Source organism: Thamnophis sirtalis, unplaced genomic scaffold (assembly GCF_051295495.1).
Source record: "Thamnophis sirtalis isolate CommonGarterSnake01/CBP01778 unplaced genomic scaffold, rThaSir2_p1.2 scaffold_7, whole genome shotgun sequence".
NCBI lineage: Eukaryota > Metazoa > Chordata > Lepidosauria > Squamata > Natricidae > Thamnophis > Thamnophis sirtalis.
Window position 1 is genome coordinate 464,579 of NW_028261387.1, and position 17,774 is coordinate 482,352.

Consider the following 17,774-nt stretch of genomic DNA (forward strand, 5'->3'; position numbering starts at 1 on the left):
GTTCACTGGATGCTGTCCAGGGAAAACTCAAGATTGCAAGTGCGACGACTGAGTTGAGCGCTGCTTTATCACAGTCGGTCTCCTTTCTGGGGCGGCTGACGATTTTGAAAGGGAAATTCCACGAACGCTCACTGGGAGCCGGAGGGTAAAGAGGAAACCTCCCCCTCTGCGCATGCGCCACCCCTTCGCTTTCCCTCTTGCTCAGCCTCTTTCCCCCCCCCACCCACGTGCCATAGAGCCGGAAAGACAGACCTGCCCAGCTTCCTGTCAAAAAACTCGGCTCTGCGTGACGTCAGCCTTTACTCACACACACATACGCCCCTCCCCTTCCCCTCCCGCATGGAACCCGGAAGTGATGGCGAAACCTGAGGGGGGGCGTGAGGGGCGCGACGGGTTTTTTCCCTGAGGGGGGGGGCGTGTTTTTTCCCCCCTTTCCTTTCGGCCCTGATGGAGGCAAATGTGGAAGAAGAAGCAGCAGCAGCGGCGGGGTTCCCGAGAGCCCGGGACCGTTACTTGCCCCTTTCCACGGCCAGGGGGGGACGGTACGTGAGAGGCTCCTCCCCTCGCTGGAGGCCGCGGCGGTGGTGGTAGGGGTGGGGGGGCTTCGGGGGGTTTCCGAGGGGCGCAGCTTCACTCTCGCCACCCCGGCCCTGTGTGGGGGGGGGAGGGGAGGGGTCAGTCCGACATCCCCGAGGCTCCGTTCCCGCCTGCTTAGAACCTCCTTGGATCGGCCCCGAAGGCCGCGTCGTGGTTAAAGGTCGTCGGGTGGGGGGAACGGGAGGCTGTCAGCGGTTGAGGAAGGGTCAGGGGCACGTTCTTCTGCCGCCCACCCTGCGACTGAGGCCGCTTCCCCCCCCCCTTCCTTCCTTCCCGTGGCGTTAGGAAACAGTAAACAGAGTTGGAAGGGACCTTGGAGGTCATCTAGCCTAACCCCCTGCTCACGCAGGAGACCCCTGCCAGGGATTCGAACCGCCCAACTCTGCCGACCTTTCTGGCAGCCGCTGGGCTGTTGCCTCTGCATGCAGGCTGAACAAAATGTTTCTACGCCCCTGCCGCCTCTCTCCTTGCCCTGGAAGGAAGGAAGGAAGGAAGGAAGGAAGGAAGGAAGGAAGGAAGGAAGGAAGGAAAAGGAAGGAAGGAAAGAAGGAAGGAAGGAAAGAAGGAAGGAAGGAGAGGGATATACGGGGTGACAAGAAAGCTACCCCGATTGTGATACATTGTAGACGTCAATAGATAAATGTTGACACTACCTATGAGAATGTATATCTCTGTATGTATATGGAAAGAAAAAATAAAACTTTCTATGAAAATAGAAAGGGTGGATGCCAATTCTCAGGACCTCACCAAATGTGGAAGTAAATTAACTGGTGCTAAAAAAAATGGAATGAATCTAGTTTTTTTTCAGTGGTTTCAAAGAAACTTATTTAATCCATTTGCAGGTCATAACTTCAAGTATCACTGAAGCAACTATTTGTTTGGAAAGGTTTGGCTTATTCATAACAGTTCTGATCTTTACATGGCACAATTGCAATGAAGAAGAGAAGAAGGCTTAATATAAATGTAGATGACAAAATACATCTTGGTCAGCCAAGGGAGCAAACGGAGAAGATTCCCGTAACAGAAGACTCTGAACAGGAAGCTCATGTGGATTCTGCAGAAGTAGCTCCTGGAGACCAGCTGACATATTCCAAAGAACTTTCTCTGCTGCTCGATCAAAGAAAACTTTTAACTTCTTTGCAGTACAATACAAATCTACTGAAATATTTAAATGATGATCGACAGAAGCAGCCGTCTTTTTGTGACCTTCTTATAATTGTGGATGGAAAAGAATTTAACTCCCATAAAGTAGTAGTTGCTGTTGGGAGCAGTTACTTCCATGCTTATTTGAGCAAAAATCCAAACACAAATGTTATTACCTTGGATCATGTAACGCATTCAGTTTTCCATCACCTGCTTGAGTTTCTTTACACATCACAGTTTTTCTTAAATAAAAATGAAATACCTTTAGTTTTAGAAGCAGCAAAATTTTTAGATATTATTGATGCAGTTAAATTGCTAAACAGTGAAAATGTTTCCATTTCCCAATCTGAAGAGAAAACAAAACCCCCATCTCGGCTAGAAAAGACAACTGAACAAACACCTAAAATAGCCAACAATCATCAATGCACTTTATGTAATCGTAATTTTTGCTACAAGAAATCATTAGAAAATCATTTGTCCAAAGCACACAAATCTCCTGCACGGAACAAAGAACATGGGCGAAAAATGGTTGAGAAGTCAGTAATTTGTACTAGACGATCAGTGCGAAATCGTAAATGCCCAGCCAAGTTTGATCAGAGTGACAATGAAAGTGGCAACGCATCAGATACCAATCTAGATACAGTTGCTCCTAGTAAGGAGAGCAATGGATCCGAGGACAGTGGAAGTGAATACAACACTGATGGGCAGGAAGAGGAAGACGATACGGAGTCTGAAGAACAGAGCGAAAAAGAATGTGGTGAAGAGGCCCGTGAGTCAGATGGCCCAGCAGGAAATGTTTCTGAAGACAATCTTTCCACATGTATCCCACCTATTCTTCAGAATAGCAGCAAAAAATGCTTGCAGTGTCCTAAGTGTGATAAAAGTTTTGATCGACCAGGTAAATCAGAATAGGTTTTGTCTTTTACCTTTGCAGGGATAGGCTCAAAAGCAATCAAGTCATTTCCAATCTTGGGTTACCATCTAGGGCCAGATTCAATGTATAGAATTGCGATTATTCTTTAGATCTTAAATATATCCATGGTGCACTTAACAGCACATGCAAAACTTTAGGCATCCCTTGTAAAAATTAATGCTTCACTGAATCCTTAAATGAACAGAAGCTGACACAATATATCTCTACCATTCAAGGCAGCATATATAATACTCCTCCTTATTTTACCCACAGCAACAATCCTGCAGTTAATTTAGCTGAGGAAGACCCAGCTGGCTATCAGATTGCTAATTGAAAGACTTTTTTTTTACAGCTTTATAAGAGCCATTTTTCAAATGCTCAGAAAGCTGTTAGAGAAACTCTTAGCTTCTGAAATAAGATGAAACAGTCACACAGCCTGGGAAGTTAGGTAATTTAATGACCACATCTGTACAGTTGTCCTGACCTAATTGAACTATAGGTCTAGTAAATGAATCACTTTATTGGGCCTCACTAACAAGTACAATAAAAATGAACTGTAAGGTATATCCACACGGCTATATGTGTCACATTAACTGTTATCTTCTTTTGAATCTGCCTACAACTGGATTTCAAGAACACTGCATGCTCTCACACATACACACAAGATGCAGGCAAACAATATTGAGATTAATAAGTAATGTTAAATTAGACCTCAGAAATATAGACAAAAGTCTCTCCCCCATTCAAATGTTTCATCTCCACTCAAATTTTACTTGTGTCATTTGGGGCCTTCAATCAATGTAGGAATATGTCCCTACAGTTATGAAAATATATTAGCATTGTGATATACATTATAAGGTATACTAATTTATATGCATTATAAAACAATGTTCATTCAATAAACAGCAAATTAGCTTCACTGATATATAAACTCCATGCAAGGAAAATGCATGTAGCTCATTTCAAACAGTGCAACAGACTTGCACATGTTTGTCACTATTTAGTTATGGAGATTTTTGGCTGTTATACTATTGAATTGTAGAATTTTTACCCCTCACCATTGGTTGTTCTAAATGGGATGGTTCGGAGCTACAATTCAACAGTATCTGGAGAGTCTAGAGATTAATGGACTGCTCTTTAAATGATTGCTTCTCAACTGGTATGTGGTAATTTTGGTAACCTTATCAGTTTACTATTAAGTCAATAGAAGCATAGCCATCTTTCTTAGAGAAGAAAAAGTCTAGCCTGATTCTGGATACCCTTTTGCCCAATGTGCAATTTTAGGCTTGCAGTTCAATCGAACATTTCTTTTTATTTATTTAATTTTTATAACTGCCCATCTCAATAACTCTGGGCAGTTTAACAATTCAGAAAATACGCTACAATTACAAAAACATGAAATCATTTGAAGATGCCTTTTATAGCTGCCAAAGCAGTGATGGGTTCCGGATCCCATCGCAACCGGTATGCTGCGACAGGGCCGGGCGTCCATCACATGCACACGCGCTGTGCACGCATGCACACCCCCGCCCTGCAACGCTCCAGCTGCTCGGCGGAATGTCACGCAGGCGCTGTATACCGCGTGTGCGTGCACAAATGGCCCGGTTGGGTCAAATACAGGTAAGGAGGGCGGGTGGGCCCTCCACAGCACTGTACCGGAACTATCCCTGCTGCTCCCAGCAGGCACACCAGTACACCCGTGCCAGGGTGTACCAGCCTTAACCCACCACTGTGCCAAAGCTCTTGTACCTGATAATATCAAGTGCAAACACCTACATGAAGACTAACCAACCTGCATTCTCTTATGGATGATGAAACATCTGAATAATTCAAGATAAAAATAAAATCGCAGTGTGGGCTTAGAATCTTAGTTTATTTAAAGTTAAATTAAATCTTAATATAGTTCTAGACATGTTTATAGAATCACATTCAGATAATGATGATCTTTAATCCTTAGTTGCTTTGTGCTCCAGGACTATAGGAATAGGAATTGATAATGTGTAGGATTTATTTTATTTATTTAATTTTTATAGCTGCCCATCTCAATAACTCTGGGCAGTTTAACTATTCAGAAAATATGCTGCAATTAAAAACATCTTTGAACAATACAAAATATATATCTTTTATTTTGTAGGAAAATTTGAAAGCCATGCTCGAGTACATACGGGTGAAAAGCCTTTTGAATGTGATATTTGCGAGCAGCGTTATTCAACCAAATCTAATTTAACAGAACACAGGAAAAAACACAACAGTGCGTTGGAATTTCATAAAAAGGAACACAAATGTTCATATTGTAACAAACTGCACGCCACCAAAAAGACCCTGATAAAGCATGTAAAAAGGCAAGTATCGTTGATACTGCATTTTGGGTAATAGAATTATCATTTAGTTTCCTTTTATTATAAAATTATCTAAGACTATGCTGCAGGATATTAGATATAAACAATAATCCAGTTAAATACATGGCAACTTACTTTAAATGTGTCGGGTGTTAAAAGCACGCATAACATACATGAGCCTTTTCCAATCATGCCCTGCCTGGAGATGAGGAAAATCTAGAGGACCTCCTCCGGCTGAGTAAAATTGTGCATATTTATAAAGTGGTATATCAGTAGTTGTAGTCATCATGAATCAAATCAGGATATATGCTCTCTACCAAGCATGTGCGCTTGGGAAGTGAGATCTCATCAGTATCTTCAGTAGTATTACATATTCTTTTTAATGTACATCCTTCTGTTCTGTTTGGTGAATATTGAAAGGTGATTTAAATAAATTGGGGCAAAAAGTCCTTAAAGAGGATGACTAAAAGCACTTTAAAAAAACAGTTGACATTTGTGCTGATGTCAAATTGTAAATTTCAGCTTGGGTTATATACATAACTTTTCAAATGGGGATATAGATTAAGAAACTTCAAATATTTTGCTTTCTTTATGTGCAATACAGGATAATATTTCTTTTTCATAATTATACAATTAGGCCAGCAAGCTGTAACAAAATGCAAACTAGTGATTTGTTTCTTGTGTTATATTGATTAAATAAATAATGTCTTAGTAGATTCCCTCCGTAGATTTCATCCTGAAAATGCACAAGAGTTTCTATCTACCAGGAAGAAAAAAAGTGAAGGATGGAAATGTGAGGTAAGTATGATTTTGGTTTCACTGAAATTATTTGATACTTCTGACTTATTTTTTTAAATCTGTGACTTGAATCCAGATCGGAGGCTGTGCATTTATTTACTGAAGTTCTTGAATTTGCTGTTTCAACTGCTACTTAGAACTATTGTAAATTGTTTTAGAATGTTTGTCAAGGAGCTGCAGGAGGAAAGGGATTTTTGAAATTCCAGAACATGAACAAAAGCTTTGCTCCATGCTCTTGGTTATGCTGCTGTTTTTATGCTGCGAGAATAACATGCTGATGTTGTTTGAGTACATTGACCTGCTAAAACAATTAAGTTACTAAATCATAATGTTATGGATAAATGGGAAATCCTACGTTTCATTATGTAGTTTAGTGTGTAAATAGTGTATGTTGCAGTTGGGTTCAGGATAATAAAAATAAAAAGTACCGAAATATGACTTTGTGGCTTATTGACGCATGAACTTTTTGGTGAATGCTTCAATAAAGTAACTTTAGTGGAGAAAATAGTATGTAGCAATCCACACTGAGTAAATCACCGTATATGCTCAAGTTATGATAAAAGTTCAAGCCCCAACACTGACACAAGTCTTTAAGAAGATATTGGGTAGCCATCTGTCTGAAAGGGTTTAGGGTTTCCTGCCTAGGTAGGGGGTTGGACTAGAGGACCTCCAAGGTCCCTTCCAACTCTGCTATTGTATTGTAACAAGATTAACAGAGAAGCAAAAGAGTCATAACGATGCAATTGCAGAGTAAAGTTATTTCCCTGAAAGCTTCCATATGTGTTCACATATACATATCGGTAGATAAGCCCAACCCTCAAATTTTCAACCAAAAGATTATGAAAAAGGCATTGTCTACGGATAAGCCAATCCACATTTTTCATTGTATTGTGGTTAAAATATTTGAGTGTCAGATAATTTCATTTGAGTATATACAAAAATTACAAATACTTTAAAAATATTACTGTGGATACCTGTGGATAAGCCTATACTTGGATAAGCCAAACCCAATTTTTTGGTACATTTTGGCACCTAAAATTCTCAGCTTGTTTACAAATGTAAATGTAATATGCTTACTTATAATTCATTCCTTTGAGTGATAAGATTGGGTTTGTGTATATATTTTCATGGATAACTTGACTTTCTCCAGGAAGCTGAAGGTTGTGTATTTTACTTAATCATTGCCTATTGTTATTGCTACAGATTTGCAATAAGTCTTTCACCCGAAGACCTCACTTGGAAGAACACAGAATTCTTCATACTCAGAACAAGCCTTTCAAATGTACCTATTGTGAAGAGCATTTTAAATCCCGTTTTACGAGATTGAAACATCAAGAAAAGTTCCATTTAGGTAAGAAAATATCCAGTGCAAATATGTTTTTAATTCGTTAGCTGAATTGAATTCTGTACACCAGTTTTCCAAATCTCTATTCACAGTGTTTAAACAATTTTTTAAACTGCTTGAAGGTGAGGTTCAATTTTTGGACAAATTAATTAAACAAATCCTTATTTAGAGACTGGAAAAAAAAAACCTCAAATTTCATTTAATCTAGTTACAGTACAGTAGAACGCCTGGTCACGAACGCTTCTGACCACAACCAAATCGGGTGACGCAAACTTTTTGCATCTGGTTGCGAAGAAATATTGGTGATCAAATACAGCCACAGCGATTTCCCCTTCCGCGCCATTTTTGTGCACGTGCAGTCAGTCTCGCTTCTGGTCACAACCAAATCAGGTTGCGACCCAAGTCATGGAAGGGATTACGGTCGTGACTGGAGGTTCTACTATATATGTTTTGCAGCTCACAGGTTATTTTCCCCATCCTCCACTTCAGCCCATCTATTTGATTCCACCACTTTAGTCTAAAGTTGATCCAGGCCAATTTTCCATTAACCTGACCAATTACTTGATTTTTAACATTAGTTTAAAATTACAAAAATTGTTTTTCAATGAATTCTGAAAAATGCAAAAAAATATAAGCCCAACAACAGAGAGGCGGGGAAAGTTATCAGGGTCACTTCCTGTTTGGTTTTTTAAAAAAATGTAATAGCTTTGTGAGCTACTAAACCTTGGGACACACTGTTCTCCCAGTTTTCTTGGAAACAGTAAATTTTTAGACTTTGAACAGAAATGATTTAAAATTTTCTCCTAAGCCATTTTCTTTGTTGCTGAGAACTAAAGTAACATATGAAACATTGATCTGTTTATATTTCATTATTTGTTTAGTCACATGTAACAAATTTGTATGTTTCCCAAATAATCAGACAAATAAAAGAACATTGACAATTTTTTTTCAATTTTGTCATTAAAATCTATTAGAAAAAAATGCTGCAATTCCATTTAATGCATTAGCACAACTGTATTATACTTGAAATAGAAAGATTAGGAGATGCTTATTTTTTGAAGTACCTCTCAATATAAAAAAATAACAGAGAAGGACTTAAGGTTATTGGGATTCAACAATACATGGAAGATATAACTACACTTCCTAGGATCCCCCCCCCTCGTTGTTTTTGGAGCTTTAAAAGCTGTGGTTGTGATGTTGACATGGAAACAGCAGATTTGCTTAGCTACCCAGGCTACAGAAGAGGAGATAACTATTTCTGTGCTTCTAATTTTGTTTAAGGATAAATGGATTTTATAAAGATAAATCATGACTCTGCTTTTTAAGAGCCATCTTCAATCTGGCGTTTCTTTTCTGCAAGTCACTATTGGTAATTTGGTACATTTTGAGGAAAATTGTTCATTTAATAAACATCTGTTAAAACAATTGCTTTCTCCTGTTCAAGAAGACTTCAGGAGGTAGTTTGGCTCTTTATGCTAATACAATGCTAAACGATTATTTGAGTCAGACAATCAAATTTTAAAAACCTTAGGGGCTGATCAACCCACTTTGGCTATGTGAGACCGAGAGTTTTAGATCTTGGCAAAAATACAGGAAAGAATCAAATGGCAGACAATTCATAGATAAACTGGTCCTGAGAGCCACTATTGATAGTTATGACACCATAATTTAATGTCCTACCAAGGTGTCCATAAAAATGTGTTTAAGTTTTACAAAAAGAAGAGAATGCAAAAAAATATATACAAAGCTGTACAAAATGTTTTCCTTTTTGGTAGTAAAGTTTTGGTAAGCTTAATTTATTATGTCAGAATTACCAGTTGCAACTTCCGGGAAAGAAATGATGAACTGTTTAAAAATGGATGATTGATGTTCTTGTGGTTAGGTATTTCAAAACGAAGAAAATATTTTGTTCCATTTTGTATTTCTGTGTTCCAAAACATGAGTTTATTAATGATTCCGATCACTTGCTCGAGTTGCATAAATGTAAAATTGAATCCCTCTGTCTTTTCAGGACCTTTTCCATGTGATATTTGTGGTCGCCAGTTTAATGACACTGGAAATCTGAAGCGCCATATTGAATGCACTCATGGAGGAAAGAGAAAATGGACTTGCTTTATTTGTGGAAAATCAGTTAGAGAAAGGTATGCTTAATACACATGCTGTGTTTAATATAAATTAAATAGAAAGCAGATCTATGAATTCATCAATATTTAAAAAAAATATTGTAAAAGCAGTTGAACAATGTAATTGTATAGTGGAGAACTTCTTTTGATGCTAATTAGCATATGTTTCTCAGAATATCCCGTTCCATTTATTTCCCAAGTCTTTACTCATCAATCAGCATTTCTATATACTGAGCCGAGGGGGAACTCCATTGAATTGTAGGGTTTCTGGTGTATGTTTTTATTCCATGTCCATACCTTGTTTATCTTGTGTAACTCAAGGCAGAATGAACAATGCTCCTTCCTCCTATGATCCTCACAAAACTCTTTGAGATAGGTTGGGCAAAAGAAGAAGAAAAAGAATCTGTCTAAAAACACCCAGCCAGTTTCTGGGCCTAAGGAAAGTCCATCACTTACTGGCTCCCATTTTTGTATCAGTGAAATATTTGTTTATTTTTTTTCTGCTGCTTAGGTTAGATAAAATGAGTGTTGTACAGCACTTTGAATTAAAAAAGAAAGGCTGCTTTGCAGTCCAGAAACTCATTAATATGTCAGCAACCTTTTCTGGGACTATAAGAGCTGCAGAATGATCCTCAAGAGAGATGCATTTGGGAAGTGCTATATCTAAACCATCATTTTCTTCTCTGTAGCAAAGGTTTTTCCTGCTTAATAAAGATGGGCGCCTGAGACTTGATGATTGGTAAACGCTAAGAAAGACTAAGAAAGAACCCAAAGGAAGACTGTGCAGATCAGCAGAGGCTTCATTCCCAATAGACAAGAATATGGACAGGCAGAGGAAGAGCCTTTGATCAATGTGTTAAACGGCCTTTTTCAGATTCTTCCTTTCCTCTCTTTCTTTTTCCTTCTCAGGCATCTTATGTGCTATCGGCACACTTACTTAGTTTATTTTATATTCTGTGTATTTACACATTCAACTACATAGCATAGCAGATTTCTCAATTTTGTGACTTTGTGTGACTTAAAATGATAACTAAGTTTGTGTTCCTCCTATGAATATCAGCAGTGATTTTATTAGGATTGGAATTGGACAGCAGATTAATTTTTAAAATTAAAATTTAATCTATACACGAAACAAAATGGCAGAATCTTATAATTTAAAAACAGAACGATAAACTCCTTATCTTCAGTTACACGTACACTTCTACAGAGACCCCAAAGACTGTGGATGTACAGTACATGGTGTCCCAAAGCATTGCACTAATATTTTTAGAATGTCCTGGGTGCTACATGATGTGCTGGGAGAAATGTCAGAAACATACATGCATTTCCCCAAAAGGCCAAGCCCAGCGGTCAGTGATCATTGGCAATGGATATCAGTTACACTTTGCAGAAAATTGGACTGTCGCCATTTTAAATGCATTACAATGAAATGTATTATTGTAAAAGGATTAGGGAAAAAATCGTCTTTATATCTGAATTTCTTCCTTACAGAACAACTTTAAAAGAGCATTTGAGAATTCACAGTGGAGAAAAACCACATCTCTGTAGCATTTGTGGACAGAGTTTTCGTCATGGAAGCTCCTATAGGTGATACATTCTATACTATAATGCCACGATCGGTTATGCTCTGAAATGGCTTTGTTATGGTGTTTATAGGTAGTTTGTCATTAAAGAGTAGAATTAAAATTCAGTATGAATTACTGCAATAAGAGAAATCCCTATGGGGGAAGTTATTTTTAGATTTTAGCAAAAAATGGACTATTGATAAGCAATCCTTACCAAAGTTTGCTCCTCTGAATTGTCATATTTCCAAGTAGATGGATACAAAATTTAAATATATTTTTTACCCATCCCCTTGGAATTAAGGCAACTAGATTCCATGACCCATTTTTCCCCAAAATTCAAAACTATTTAGACTTAATAAAATCAGTAGCAGCATACAGTATCTACCCAGAAATAGTACAGCAATGTCTCAGAGTAGATGGTATCATTGTTGGGTTATATTAATGTAGATTTTCACACTTAAGTTATACTTAATATAAGTTTTGTAACCTTAGTGTAAGTTATACTAATTTAGATTTTCAGATTTGAATATCATGGTACATTAAGCATGCAGATGCTAATCTTGTATTCCTGTCAATACTGGCTTCATCTGCGAGTCCACCATGATGATAAGAGATATGAATGTGAAGAATGTGGAAAAACATTTATTCGCCATGATCACCTTACAAAACACAAAAAGATACATTCAGGTAAGGAGTGGCATTGACGTTACCTTTTTCAATCAAAGAATCCAGGAACATAGTGTTCGTTTATATTTCACAAAATAATGGACTGCTGAAAGGAAAGGATGTCTGTTTTCACCATGACTGGTTAGAGATGAAGAGGATGTATGCCAACATATGTGGCCCGACTGTTATTTGCAGAACAGATATTCCATGAATGAAACGGCTTCTACTCATGGAAAACACTGAGGTACACCAGAATGCAACGATTTTCTCATGGAGGAACTGCATATTTTAAAGTTATTTTTTTCAGCAGCCAAGGGTCACAGAATGTAGATCAGTGGTGAAATTAGTGGTGGAACCAGGACACAGTAAACTCAATTCCATCCCCCCTCCCCCACACCTTCAAGATAATAAATTTAATTTTAAAAGACAAGTTAAGCCTATGAGCAGTTTATTTTATTTTGTAAATCCTACTTTTCTCTCTGAGTCCCAGTCTTGGCGACATATATATTATCATGACCTGATGAGCCTTGGACACTGATCCCTAATTTATTTATTTTATTTATATCCTTTACTTTATGGAGCTCAAGGTGACTTACATCATATTCCCTTCTATTATTTTCTCCACAATAATCTTGTAGGTGGGTTAGTGTTCTGACCCCCACCCCGGCCTGCGAGTCACCCAGACGCAGGCTTGGCTGTTTGCCACTCTTTAATCATGGATTTATCGACTCCTTTGGCTGAAGGCCCAGACAAGACTCACATGCAAGAATAGTTGGCAGCAACCCAAAATCCAACAGGCACAGATACAAGACAGACAGAGCATTCCAATACTGTTTCAAACGGTTGTGTCCTGCAAATGACCCCTCCCAACTTCTCCACTTATATACTCTCTTGGGAGGGGCCAAGCCACAACCACCTGGGCTTAATTATCGTCTCTGAGTCTGCCTTCGGAGCTGCTGCTTCCGTTTCTCCGCCCTTCTTAGTCTTGCGTCAGGGACAAACTTCCTTGAATCCTCCCCACTGAGGCTCCATGCCTCAGGCGCCTCCTGGTGGCCAACCAGCCTCTCTGGTCCCTGCTCTGAGTCTGAACCCTGCCCAGGGTCCTCCACATATGGTCCTCCATATGAGGGCAGACTCATAGGGTTCCTTGCCATCCAAATCCATCAGCAGCTCAACCGGATCCTGCTGGGCCACAAGAGGTTAGACAGAAAATGGCTGGCCCCAAATCGGAAATAGTTGGATGCCTCTGGCATTATTTTGCTTCCTGGGAGTTTTATGAAGTCAATTCAGAATATATTATTGCTTCGTCTTAGGAGAGAAAGCCCATCAGTGCGAGGAATGTGGAAAGTGCTTTGGCCGAAGAGATCATCTCACTGTTCATTATAAAAGTGTTCACCTGGGAGAAAAAGTATGGCAAAAGTAAGTTTAATTTAATATTGAAATTTATTCCAGAAAACATTCCTTGGTCAAAAGTTTATTTTCTAACATATTTCATTTACTTGCTTTTCTTCGAAGGTACAAAGCAACATTTCATCAATGCGAAGTCTGCAAGAAGGTTTTTAAGGGGAAATCAAGTTTAGATATGCATTTTAGGACACATTCAGGTAAAAAAAACAAGAGTGGCCTAAAAACTCCGTTGGGATATCCTTCTGTTTTTAAGAACTTTTTTGCAGCAAAAGAGAATGCTTACATTTTTTTTTTCAATTTCCTCTATTTTGGGTAGTGAAAATACTTAATCCAGAACATTTTGAGCATTGCTCTTAATTTTAAATCAATAACAGTTTATTGATTTGCTAAAGAATCTTCTGGATTCTTCATCTATCCCAATTTCCTTCCATGCTTTTTGCTGTATTCCATGTTGTTGGACTCTCCAAAGTTCCCCAGTTAACTAAATATTTCCCCGATCCAATGCTTTCATTCAAGAATGTTGTCACAATGTTTTAAAATAGTTATTTTGTGCAGCCTTCCTGCATGTTGAGTGGCTGATACTATTCAGCAGGGATTTCTACCCCTTCTGTCATCATTAAGACAGGAAGCTACTTTGACTTCCCATTCATAACCCTAATGCAAGCCATAAAACAGTCAAACACAGTTTCCAAAACACCAACAAAAGTAATGTGATTCATGTGTGATTATTGAGGTTTTTTTTTTTATTTGATGAACTTTTGAAAGGGGGGGGAGGAAATCCTCTTGAAGCAAAACTACAAAATTAAGACCTCGCTTTCCACCCATCCTCGTCTTCCCACGCCCTGCAATGCTTTCTGTTAACCTAAGTAGCTCAGCCCATTTTTTGATCCAAGGCTGTCAATCAACATGAATCAGGTCATCTGAATTTATTGCAAATCACAGAGTATCAGTTAATGGTGGTGTTTATCAGTTTTGCATATTCCGATGCTTTGTTCTAACCTGAAACAAAGTTTGGTCTAAATGGAAGGTTTTCTGTATTCTTAAAATTAATTATGTATTTTGTAAAAAAATGAAATAATAGTAAACATTAAAATGACTTTTGTGGGTTTTTTTCTCAGGCATGTGTCAGATGTTCTGTATTCTATAGAAAGTACTTGAAACAATGTTTTGTTATATAACAAAGATTAAATAAGTAGATAGGATACAAAAGGTAGCATATTTATTCTATTAATATTGGGGGTTTATTTTAATGCAGGTGAGAAACCGTACAAATGCCAAGTTTGTAACCAGTCCTTCAGGATAAAGAAGACATTAACGAAACACATGGTTATCCATTCAGATGCTCGCCCTTTCAATTGTCAATACTGCAATTCAACATTCAAACGAAAGGATAAACTAAAATACCATACAGATCACGTACACGGAGGGAAGTCTTCGGAAGAACTGCAGAACTCATTGCCGGATGAAAAAAATGTGTCGTTGCCAGCTCAGTTCACACCAGAGAACAAAGCTTTTCCAGGGGATTCTAAACCATTTGTGGATCAGAAGACAACTCCCCAAGGGGATACCAAGGCAGTGCTACAGAAGGTCCCCTCGGAGACGGGTGTCCCAGTGACCCTGATATCTGTTCGAATACGTGAAACTCCGCCTGATCTTGCACAGCAACCGTCTCCTGTTACATCTTCATCTCACCCAACTCCTCCTCCACAACCCCCTCCAGCAGATTATCAGCAAACGACAGATCTGGAATTTCTTGAAAAATATACTCTTACTCCACAGCCAGCAAACATAGTTCATCCAGTTAAACCTGAACAGATATTGGATCCTAGGGAACAAACTTACCTTGGAACGTTGCTAGGTCTTGATTCAGCTCCTTCTGTACAGAACATTTCAAATAATGAACATTAATGGTCATGTCTATGAAATGTGATATTTCATTAGTCTTGAGATGTTAGCCATTTTGAAGGCTAACAGTATTATATAAGCTGTTGTCTATTTCATTAAATGAATGGGGGTATTGTATTGAAATAGGTGTGTGTGTGGGTCTGTGTGTGTATGGAGAGAGAGGAAATAAAATGTAGAGAATGTCAGGGATCTTAGCATTCTTCTATATGAGACAAGACAAAAAATACTGGATACATGAAAGTAATGTATTTCAATGAACTGTATTTACTTAACTGATTTAGACTTTAAAATCATTTAAATGAAATAAGTTCAGTTTTGGTTTAATCACTAAATGGAGACCAAGTTCCACAGTCTTAAAAGAGCCACATTTTTTATTCAGATTTGGTCAAAAATGTGAAAAAAGAAGCAGCTGCTTTTAATAAACAGTAGAAAAGTGCTGTGGTTACCTGAGATCAGAAAGACGTATTCTAAATCATTTTTAAGACATGCACAGCCGTTCTAAAGAAAACTATAATTTTTTTAATGAATTTATTTCTGACTGCAATGTTTGCTATTCTGTGTGTATGTGTGTGTGTGTGTGTGTGTGCAGAGAGACCAAGAGAGACTATTCCGTTCATTACATGAAGAAAGCTACAGTGCAAAAAACGTATAACACAGTTGGCCTTTATGGTGTCTGTCTGTTTGCTACAACAAACTAATACAAGTGTTTTACTGAAAATTCTTTTAACAATTGAAAAGTTAATGTATCTATATTTTCTTTGACTTCAGTTATTTTAAAGCTGTTGAGCATGAAAAATTATTGTTGCCATTTTAATGCAGTTGTTTAGCTTTCAAAATCATGTATTTTTCTTAAAAATTGCAATTTTTTAAAAAATAGATTCTTGAAGCGTAAAAAATATAGATTTAATCAATTATGGATTGAAGTGCCCTCCCGTATGTTTTGACTCTGTACATATCTCAATTTGTTTGTCATAAAAAGCTTTACAATTAAAACTATATATGCCTTTTGAGTGTCGCAATTTTAAAACCATTTCTATTTCAATATCAGGCGAAATAAATCAAGGTAGCAATGCTGCTTCCTAGACAGTCTCTTTGGTATCAGAAAGAATCACTGCTGTTAGTCATCTAGAATGCATCCAAGAATGGAAGCCTGGCTTTTGTTTATGTCTTCCTTAATCTTCCTTTTTTCAACGGGGTTTTGGGGAATAATAATTTAAAAAGAAGAAGAAGAATTTAAATACAATTTGTTGTAAATAAAATCTGTATAAATGAAGTCTTGTGGAACTGAAATACTAATTTCAATTGTTTTTATTATTAAAAAATGGAAGGAACTTTGTTGAACATGAGGAAAAAAATCCATGTAATTAAAAACTAAACAGAATAATAGTGGTTAGTGTTTAAATCAGGTCTATACAGATTTAGAGTCTTTTTACCTATTGCAACCTAATACTATCTGCATAAAATGATTTAATTTGAAGATTATTTTCAAACTATGTTGCAAGACATACTTTAATTGGACGTTTTTAAGGAGACTGGACAGCCATCTATCTGAAATGGTATAGGCCAGGGTCTCCTGCCTGAGCAGGCGGCTGACTAAGAAGACCTCCAAGGTCCCTTCCAGCTCTATTCTGATGGATTGAAATATAATAAACTTCCTAATCTTGCTAATAGTTCTTAGAAACTTGAAAAACGTCCACATGTTTTTATTATATCACTAATTTAGGAATCTAAATATACATCATATTTTTTTACACATTAAATAGCTAATCATGTTGGTTTACCTTTAAAACTACAGTACAGTAGCAAGGTTTATTGCATTAAATAATGTTTTGAACTCTCTTAGACATAAGCATGGAATAGTACTATAGCAGGGGTGCCAAACTTGACTTCACTGAGGGCCGTGCCAGGGTTGTGTTTGATCTCGCGTGGACTTGGCCAGCTCAACGTCACTCCGGATGGGGGGCACCTGTAGTGACCCGGGCAGGACTGGGGGGATCCATTGTCTCCAGTGGAGGCATGTGAGACCAGGGAAAGTGCCAAATGGCCTCCAGCCGCCGTCTGTCAGGGAACGTAGAGCTTGGGAGAGCTCCATTTCCACTGGCAGGGGGCTGCAGGAGGCTACAGCAGCAGAAAACGGAGCTTCAGTTTGACCTGTAGGTAACGCCTGGCCTCCGCAATGGGAACCGCCATTCTCCACAATTACAGGAAGTCCTAGACGTAACCACGGTTCCTTTAGTCACCGTTCAAAGTTACAACGGCACTGAGAATAGTGACTAATTTTTCGCATAACCATTGCAGCATCCCTAAGGTAACGTGATCAAAATTCAGATGCTTGGCAACTGAGTCATTTATGACAGTTGCAGTATCTTGGGGTCATGTGATCACCTTTTGCGACCTCCTGATAATAGCAATAGCAGTTAGACTTATATACCGCTTCATAGGGCTTTCAGCCCTCTCAAAGCGGTTTACAGAGTCAGCATATCGCCCCCACCGTCTGGGTCCTCATTTCACCCACCTCGGAAGGATGGAAGGCTGAGTCAACCTTGAGCCGGTGAGATTTGAACCGCTGAACTGCAGATAACAGTCAGCTGAAGTGGCCTGCAGTACTGCACCCTAACCACTGCGCCACCTCGGCGCAAAGTCAAGGGGGAAGCCAGTTGACTTAACTGTGTTATTAACTGCGGTGATTCACTTAACAGCTGTGGCAAGAAAGGTGGCAAAAAGTGCAAAATTCATTTAGCAAACATCTCACTTAATAACAGAAATTTTGGGCTCAATTTTGGTGGTAAGTTGAGAATTACCTGTAACAATTCACGGGTCCTGAGGAGTTAACTGAGGTTTCCCACCCCTCCCGTCAACTCTGAGGTAGGGAAGGTCAAGAAACAGGCATGGTCTGGATTGCAGAAATGTTGTGGCAGGTGCAATAATAGAATTTTGAAAGCCTGTCCAACTTTCTGTGCGTCTCGTTTTATA

The 17,774-nt window shown here is 38.5% G+C and overlaps 1 protein-coding gene across 1 annotated transcript; it reads left to right on the forward strand.

The window, feature by feature from the left end:
* The first annotated feature begins 399 nt into the window (after positions 1-399).
* Positions 400-15,808, forward strand: ZBTB41 (zinc finger and BTB domain containing 41). Its single transcript, XM_087719182.1, has 11 exons — positions 400-542; positions 1,440-2,638; positions 4,788-4,995; positions 5,721-5,790; positions 6,994-7,141; positions 9,147-9,276; positions 10,750-10,844; positions 11,403-11,510; positions 12,803-12,908; positions 13,005-13,093; positions 14,152-15,808. Exons 2-11 carry the CDS (start codon positions 1,531-1,533, stop codon positions 14,802-14,804), a joined length of 2,715 nt encoding a protein of 904 aa, XP_087575308.1. The 5' UTR covers positions 400-542; positions 1,440-1,530; the 3' UTR covers positions 14,805-15,808.
* The last annotated feature ends 1,966 nt before the right edge of the window (positions 15,809-17,774 follow it).

What these genes read in the sequence shown, in the direction of transcription:
- ZBTB41 (XM_087719182.1), top strand. Translation starts at nt 1,531, where the DNA reads ATGAAGAAGAGAAGAAGGCTTAATATAAATGTAGATGACAAAATACAT. An exon ending in CTGATAAAGCATGTAAAAAG is followed by an intron (nt 4,996 to 5,720) that starts GCAAGTATCGTT and finishes TTCCCTCCGTAG; the next exon opens with ATTTCATCCTGAAAATGCAC. An exon ending in GTGAAGGATGGAAATGTGAG is followed by an intron (nt 5,791 to 6,993) that starts GTAAGTATGATT and finishes TTATTGCTACAG; the next exon opens with ATTTGCAATAAGTCTTTCAC.